The sequence below is a fragment of the Colius striatus genome, unplaced genomic scaffold (assembly GCF_028858725.1).
Source record: "Colius striatus isolate bColStr4 unplaced genomic scaffold, bColStr4.1.hap1 scaffold_185, whole genome shotgun sequence".
NCBI lineage: Eukaryota > Metazoa > Chordata > Aves > Coliiformes > Coliidae > Colius > Colius striatus.
This window is the reverse complement of record NW_026908475.1, coordinates 11,547-19,157: the sequence shown is the minus strand read 5'-3', so window position 1 is coordinate 19,157 and position 7,611 is coordinate 11,547. Positions and strand designations below refer to the sequence as shown.

Below are 7,611 nucleotides of genomic sequence, written 5' to 3'. Positions count from 1 at the left end.
GGGGGCAGACCAGGATCTTATGGAGGACCCCAGGGATCAAGCTCTTACGGGGGCTCCCAGGGAGGTGGATCAGGATCCTATGGGGGATCCCAGGGGTCAGGCTCCTATGGCAGTGGCCAGGGATCCTATGGGGGCTCCCAGGGAGGTGGATCAGGATCCTATGGGGGCAGACCAGGCTCTTATGGAGGATCCCAGGGATCAGGATCCTACGGGGGCTCCCAGGGATCCTATGGGGGATCCCAGGGATCAGGATCCTATGGGGGATCCCAGGGAGGTGGATCAGGATCTTATGGGGGCTCCCAGGGATCAGAATCCTATGGGAACAGACCAGGATCTTATGGAGGACCCCAGGGATCAAGCTCTTATGGGGGATCCCAGGGAGGTGGATCAGGATCCTATGGAGGCAGACCAGGCTCTTATGGAGGATCCCAGGGATCAGGATCCTATGGGGGCTCCCAGGGATCAAGCTCCTATGGGGGTGGTCAGGGATCCTATGGGGGCTCAGGATCCCAGGGGGGCAGACCGGGCTCTTATGGGGGATCCCAGGGATCAGGATCCTATGGGGGCTCCCAGGGATCCTATGGGGGATCCCAGGGATCAGGATCCTATGGGGGCTCCCAGGGATCAAGCTCCTATGGGGGTGGCCAGGGATCCTATGGGGGATCAGGATCCCAGGGGGGCAGACCAGGATCTTATGGGGGATCCCAGGGATCAGGATCCTATGGGGGCTCCCAGGGATCCTATGGGGGATCCCAGGGATCAGGATCCTATGGGGGCTCCCAGGGATCCTATGGGGGATCCCAGGGATCAGGATCCTCCGGGGGCTCCCAGGGAGGTGGATCAGGCTCGTACGGGGGGGGCTCCGGCTCAGGATCCCTCGGGGGATCCCCCCGGCCCGGCTACAAGAACCCGGGGCTGCCGTTCGTGCCGGGGCTGCGGGATCCCGCCCGCCTCGGGGGGCACATCCCGGTGCGCCGGGATCCAGGCGCGGGGTCGCGCCAGGGCGGCTCCTCCGGGCCCGAGGGATCCTCCGGGGGGGCTGCGGGGGGCTGCGGCGGCTGCGACAAGTAGGGGGGACCCGGCCCCCCCCCCCCCGGCTCCTCCAATAAACGGCCGCGAGGCTCCGCCCCTCCCCCACCCCAAACCCGCGTGTGTGTCCCAGACCCCCCCAAACCTCCCCTTGTGACCCCACTCGTCTCCCAGCACCCCCCATCACACCCCTACACCACCAGTCTGGCCCCGTACAGACCAGTAAGAGCCCCCCCAGCGACCAGTTTGAACCCTAAAGATACTGGTTTGGCCCCAAAGAGACCAGTAAGAGACCTCCAGGGACCAGTAAGAGTCCCAGAGGGACCAGTAAGAGACCAAAAGGACCAGTAAGTGCTTGAAAGGGACCAGTTTGGCCCCAGTAGAGACCAGTAAGTGACCCCAGGGACCAGAATGGCCCAATTGAGACCAGTTTGGCCCCAGTAGAGACCAGTAAGTGACCCCCAGGGACCAGTATGGCCCAATTGAGACTAGTTTGGCCCCAGTAGAGACCGGTATGAGACCCACAGGGACCTGTATGGCCCCAATTGAGACCAGTTTGGCCCCAGTAGAGACCAGTATGAGACCCACAGGGACCCGTATAGCCCAACTGAGACCAGTTTGGCCCCAGTAGAGACCGGTATGAGACCCACAGGGACCAGTTTGGCCCCAGTAGAGACCGGTATGAGACCCACAGGGACCAGTTTGGCCCCAGTAGAGACCAGTAAGCGACCCACAGGGACCCGTATGGCCCAGTACAGACCAGTTTGGCCCCAGTAGAGACCACTAAGTGACCCCCAGGGACCAGTATGGTCCAGTAGAGACTGGTTTGGCCCCAGTAGAGCCCAGTAAGAGGTTCTGGTTCAGTGCCCACTGTGAGTGGGTCAGGAGCTGGGAGGATCCCACCAAACCAGTGCTCCCAGTGCTCCCAGTCTGGCCTGACCAGCACCCACGGGTGCTCCCCCACCCCTCCCTTGCCCTCGGGGTCCTGCTGGGCCTGTTCAGCAGCACCCCAAAACCTTAACAGCCCCCCACTTTGTTCTGGGGGGCTATGGGGGGGCTGCAGGGGTCATGGGGGGGTTATGGGGGGCTATAAGGGTTATGGGGGGCTCTAAGGGTCATGGGGGGCTATAGGGGATATGGGGGGCTATAGGGGATATGGGGGGTTATGGGGGGCTGTAGGGGTTATGGGGGGCTATGGGGGAAAGGCCCATTGGGTGGCTGCATGAGGGGAGAGCAGTGGGTGGCATCTGCCCCGAGCTCAGCGAGGCTTTGGACACTGTCTCCCATCATCATCCTCATCCTCATCAGGCAAGGTGGGCTGGATGAGGGGAGGTGGATGGAGCATGGGCTGAGTGACAGAGCCCAGAGGGGGGATCAGTGGAATGGGATGGAGCTGGGGGGCTGTGGCCAGGGGAGGTGCACAGGGATGGGCTCTGGGGCCAGGCTGGTTCAGCATCTTCATCAAGGAGCTGGGTGAGGGCACAGAGGGACCCTCAGTGAGCTCCCTGCTGGCACCAAACTGGGAGCACTGGCTGATGCACCAGAGGCTGTGCTGCCAGTGAGATCTCAGCCAGCTGAGAGCTGGGCACAGGGGAACCTGCTGAGGTTCAGCCAGGGCAAGGGCAGAGTCCTGCAGCTGGGGAGGAACAAGCCCCTGGGCCAGCACAGGCTGGGGGTGACCTGCTGGAGAGCAGCTCTGCACAGACACACCTGGGTCCCCAAGACCCCCCTGGACACGTTCCTGTGTGCCCTGACCCAGGTGGGAGCTGCTTGTGCAGGGGGTTGTGCTGGGTGAGCTCTGCAGCTCCCTCCCAACCCCCCCAGTCTGTGACTGGTTCTGTCTGGAGCGGGACACGGCCTCTGCTGCCAAAAACACACGGTGCTTAGTAACACAGCTTCATGTTTTACTCAGGAGAGAGACAGAGAGATGGGTTTACAGGGCATTTCCCTCCCCCTCTGCTCACTCCCACGTGGCACAGATCCAGCCCTTCCCCTGTGCTGCCGCCTCCCTCCTCCTTCTGGGCTGATGAAGACCCTGCCTCATCCTCCTCATCACCCTCCTCCTCCTCCTGGGCTGATGAAGCCCCCAGTTTGGACCATTTTCCCTCCCACCTCTTTAACACTTTCCACCAGCAACTCAACCCCTCCCTTCCTCAACCACCCCCTGTTCTCCCCTCCCACCTCTCCCCAGCTGCTGCCTCCTCCTCCCCATCACCCTCCTCCTCCTCCCGAGCTGATGAAGACCCCAGTTTGGACCATTTTCCCTCCCATCTCTTTAACACTTTCCACCAGCGACTCAACCCCTCCCTTCCTCAACCACCCCCTGCCTTGTTCCCCCCTCCCACCTCTCCCCATCACCCTCCTCATCCTCCTCATCCTCCCCATCACCCTCCTCCTCCTCCCGAGCTGATGAAGACCCCAGTTTGGACCATTTTCCCTCCTGTCTCTTTAACACTTTCCACCAGCAACTCAACCATCCCCTGCCTTGTTCCCCCCTCCCAGCTCTCCCCATCACCCTCCTCATCCTCCTCACCCTCCCCATCACCCTCCTCCTCCTCCCTATCACCCTCCTCCTCCTCCCCATCACCCTCCTCCTCCTCCCGAGCTGATGAAGACCCCAGTTTGGACCATTTTCCCTCCCATCTCTTTAACACTTTCCACCAGCAACTCAACCCCTCCCTTCCTCCACCACCCCCTGCCTCGCTCCCCCCCTCCCACCCCTCCCCATCACCCTCCTCCTCCTCCCGAGCTGATGAAGACCCTGCCTCATCATCCCCATCACCCTCCTCCTCCTCCTCCTGAGCTGATGAAGCCCCCAGTCTGGACCATTTTCCCTCCCATCTCTTTAGCACTTTCCACCAGCAACTCAACCCCTCTCTTCCTCCACCACCCCCTGCCTCGCTCCCCCCTCCCACCCCTCCCCATCACCCTCCTCCTCCTCCCGGCTGCCCAGCGCCGCATCCCCCGCTCTCCCCCGGCCGTGCACACGCTGGTGAACCACGAGGTTGGAGCTTCTACCGAACCTCTTGCCGCAAGCCCGGCACAGGAACGGCTTCTCGCCCGTGTGCGTGCGCCAGTGCTCCAGCAGCGCCGTGCTCTGCGCGAAGCTCCTGCCGCACTCCCGGCACTCGAAGGGCTTCTCGCCCCGGTGCCACCGGCGGTGCTTGGCCAGGCTGGAGCCGCTGCAGAAGAGCTTGGCGCACTGCGGGCAGCGGAACGGCTTCTCCCCGCTGTGGAAGCGCTGGTGAGCCAGCAGCTCGGCGCTCTGCGGGAAGCGTTTGCCGCACCGCGGGCAGGGGAACGGGCGCTCCCCGCCGTGCAGCAGCTCGTGTCGCGCCAGCGCCGTGCGGCCCTTGAAGCGCTTCCCGCAGCGGCCGCAGCCGAAGGGTCGCTCGGTGCCGTGGCTGCGCCGGTGAGCCGCCGCCTCGGCGCGGTGCACGAAGCGCTTGGCGCACTGGCCGCAGGGAAAGGGTTTGTCCCCGGAGTGTCTCCTGAGGTGGGTGAAGAGGTTGGAGCGGTGGTTGAAGCTCCTGCCGCACTCGGGGCACGAGAAGGGCTTCTCGCCGCTGTGGATGCGCCGGTGCACCGCCAGGTCGGCTTTGCGCACGAAGCGCTTGGAGCAGTCGGGGCAGGGGAAGGGTCGCTCCCCGGTGTGAAGCGCCTCGTGGGTGATGAGGATGGAGCGCGTCTTGAAGCGCTTCTGGCACTTGGGGCACTGGTAGAGCCTGTCCTCGGGCTCCCCGCGCGGCCCCGCACTCTCCCCGCAGCGCCGGCAGCTCCCCCCGGGGCGGCTCCGCTGGATGGGGGGCTGCAGCCCCGGCTCGCTCCCGCTCCCACCGCACTCCCCGCAGCTCCCCCCGGGGCGGCTCCGCTGGATGGGGGGCTCCAGCCCCGGCTCCCTCCCGCTCCCACCGCACTCCCCGGGGCGGCTCCGCTGGATGGGGGGCTCCAGCCCCGGCTCGCCCCCCGCTCCCACCGCACTCCCCGGGGCGGCTCCGCTGGATGGGGGGCTGCAGCCCCGGCTCCCTCCCGCTCCCACCGCACTCCCCGCACTCCCCGCAGCTCCCCCCGGGGCGGCTCCGCTGGATGGGGGGCTGCAGCCCCGGCTCCCTCCCGCTCCCACCGCACTCCCCGCACTCCCCGCAGCTCCCCCCGGGGCGGCTCTGCTGGCCGAGGGGCTCCAGCCCCGGCTCCCTCCCGCTCCCACCGCACTCCCCGGGGCGGCTCCGCTGGATGGGGGGCTGCAGCCCCGGCTCGCCCCCGCTCCCACCGCACTCCCCGCACTCCCCGCAGCTCTCCCCGGGGCGGCTCCGCTGGCCGGGGGGCTCCAGCCCCGGCTCCCTCCCGCTCCCACCGCACTCCCCGCACTCCCCCGCAGCTCCCCCCCGGGGCGGCTCCGCTGGATGGGGGGCTCCAGCCCCCGCCTCGCTCCCGCTCCCACCGCACTCCCCGCAGCTCAGCAGCCGCCTCTTGGCGTGGACACGCTGGTGCTTGGCCAGGTTGGAGCGGTCGCTGAAGCTCCTGTCGCAGCCGCAGCACTTGTAGGGCTTCTCCCCGGTGTGGGTGCGACGGTGAACCACGAGGTTGGAGCTCTTCCCGAAGCCCTTCCCGCACTCGGGGCAGATGTGTTTCCTCTCCGGGGCCGAGGATCTGGGGGGTTCCTGGAGGCTTCGGCGCTTCCCCACCAGCCCGACACCCACCTTGGGGGCTCTGCCCCGAGGGGAACCCCCCGGGAAACCCCCCTCGGGGCTGGGGGAGGGTGAGATGCTCGTTCCAGGGGGGGTCCCGGGTGGGGATCGGCTCCTCACCCCCTGCCCCACGCCCTGTGCTGGGAGGGGGGGTGCACGAGGATCACAGTGTGGCACAGGGGGGCAAGAAAGGGGTCCTGATGATGTCCTTGGGGGTCCCGTTGTCCCTGGGGGTCCTGATGATGTCCTTGGGGGTCTCCATGTCCCTGGGGGTCTCCATGTCCAAGGAGGTCCTGATGATGTCCTTGGGGGTCCTGATGATGTCCTTGGGGGTCTCGTTGTCCCTGGGGGTCCTGATGATGTCCCTGGGGGTCCTGATGATGCCCCTGGGGGTCTCCATGTCCCAGGGGGTCGGCATCTCTCGCTCCAGACCGACTCTCCATCCCCTCAGGGGGGGAAAAGCTCCTTATCTGAAAGAAAAGGATCATATTTCCCCCTTTTCTACTTAATTTCCCCCCTTTTTAACCTCACTTTCCCCCTTTCTGCTTTATTTTCCCCTTCTATTTCCCCTTTCAGCCCCGTTTCCCTTCATTTGTTCCCTTTTTTCTCTCAACTTTCTCCTTTTCTTGACTCTTTTCAGTTTAATTTCCCCCCTTTTGGCTTCAGGTTTCTCCTTTTGCCTCAATTTCCCACTTTTTCAGCATAAACAAGAAACCACCCTCACCCTTCTGGGCTTCATGAACCCTTTCATGTTCAGTTTCCCCTTTTTGGCTTCGAAATTCCCTTTACTTGCCCTCATTAACCACTTTTGGCTTCATTTTCCCTTTGGGGCTTAAAATTTCCCCTTTCTTGGCATAAAACAAATCCCCTTGGGCTTAAAATGTTCCCTTTTTGCCTTAACTTTCCCTTTTTTGCATAATTCCCCCCTTTTGGGGCTTAATTTCTCCCTTTTTGGCTTAATTATCCCTTTTTTTGACTCATTTCCCCCTTTTTTGCTTAATTACTCTTTGTTTACTTGTTTTTCCCTTTTCTTTGCTTAATTTCCCTCTTTTTTGTCTCAATTTCCCCCTTTTTGGCTTAATTTCCCCCTTTTTTGGCCCAATTTCCCCTTTTCTGGCTCAATTTCCTCCTTTTTGGCTCAATTTCCCCCTTTTTTGGCCCAATTTCCCTCTTTTTTGGCTCAATTTCCATTTTTTTGGCTTGATTTCCCCTTTTTGACTTATTTTTCCCTTTCTTGGCTTAATTATCCTCTTTTTTTTGCTTAATTTCCCACTTTTTGGCTCAATTCCCCCCCTTTTTGTCTCAATTTCCCCCTTTTTGGCTCAATTTCCCTTGTTTTGTCTCAATTTCCCCCTTTTTTGTCTCAATTTCCCCCTTTTTTGTCTCAATTTTCCCCTTTTTTGTCTCAATTTCCCCCTTTTTGGCTCAATTCCCCCCCTTTTTGGCTCAATTTCCCCCTTTTTGGCTCAATTTCCCCCTTTTTGGTTCAATTTCCCCCCTTTTTGGCTAAATTCCCCCCATTTTTGGCTCAATTTCCCCCTTTTTAACTTCATTTTACCCCTTTTTTTTGCTAAATTTCCCCATTTTTGGCTGAATTTCCCCTTTTTTGCCCTAATCTCCCCGTTATTGCCTCAACGACCCTCCTGCCCCCCACCCTCCACTTTCTGCCTCATTTACCCCTTTCTCACCCCCCCGCGCATCGCAGCGACCCCGCGACCCCCCCCCTTTCCCCTTCCCACCCCCCCTCTCCCCGACACCCCCACCCGGGCACACGGCGGCTTTGGGGGGGACTCTCCGCATCCCGCCCGAGCCGGGGGTGCGGGAGGGGCCGGCGCCCCCCGCCCCGCCCCGCCCCGCCCCGCAGCCCGTCCCGCACCCGCCCGGGGGTCGCGCC

The 7,611-nt window shown here is 62.4% G+C and overlaps 1 protein-coding gene across 1 annotated transcript; it reads right to left on the bottom strand.

The window, feature by feature from the left end:
- Positions 1-3,895: 3,895 nt before the first annotated feature.
- LOC133629144 (zinc finger protein 345-like) lies at positions 3,896-5,997 on the bottom strand. Its single transcript, XM_062019812.1, has 3 exons — positions 5,885-5,997; positions 5,069-5,778; positions 3,896-4,998 (listed from the first exon to the last, which is right to left on the bottom strand). Exons 1-3 carry the CDS (start codon positions 5,995-5,997, stop codon positions 3,896-3,898), a joined length of 1,926 nt encoding a protein of 641 aa, XP_061875796.1.
- Positions 5,998-7,611: the final 1,614 nt, after the last annotated feature.

Coding starts and splice junctions, on each gene's coding strand:
- LOC133629144 (XM_062019812.1), bottom strand. CDS start 5,997: ATGGAGACCCCCAGGGACATGGAGACCCCCAAGGACATCATCAGGACC. Junction 5,779..5,884: donor TTGCCCCCCTGTGCCACACT/GTGATCCTCGTG, acceptor ACCCTCCCCCAG/CCCCGAGGGGGGTTTCCCGG. Junction 4,999..5,068: donor CGGGGAGTGCGGGGAGTGCG/GTGGGAGCGGGA, acceptor GTGCGGTGGGAG/CGGGGGGCGAGCCGGGGCTG.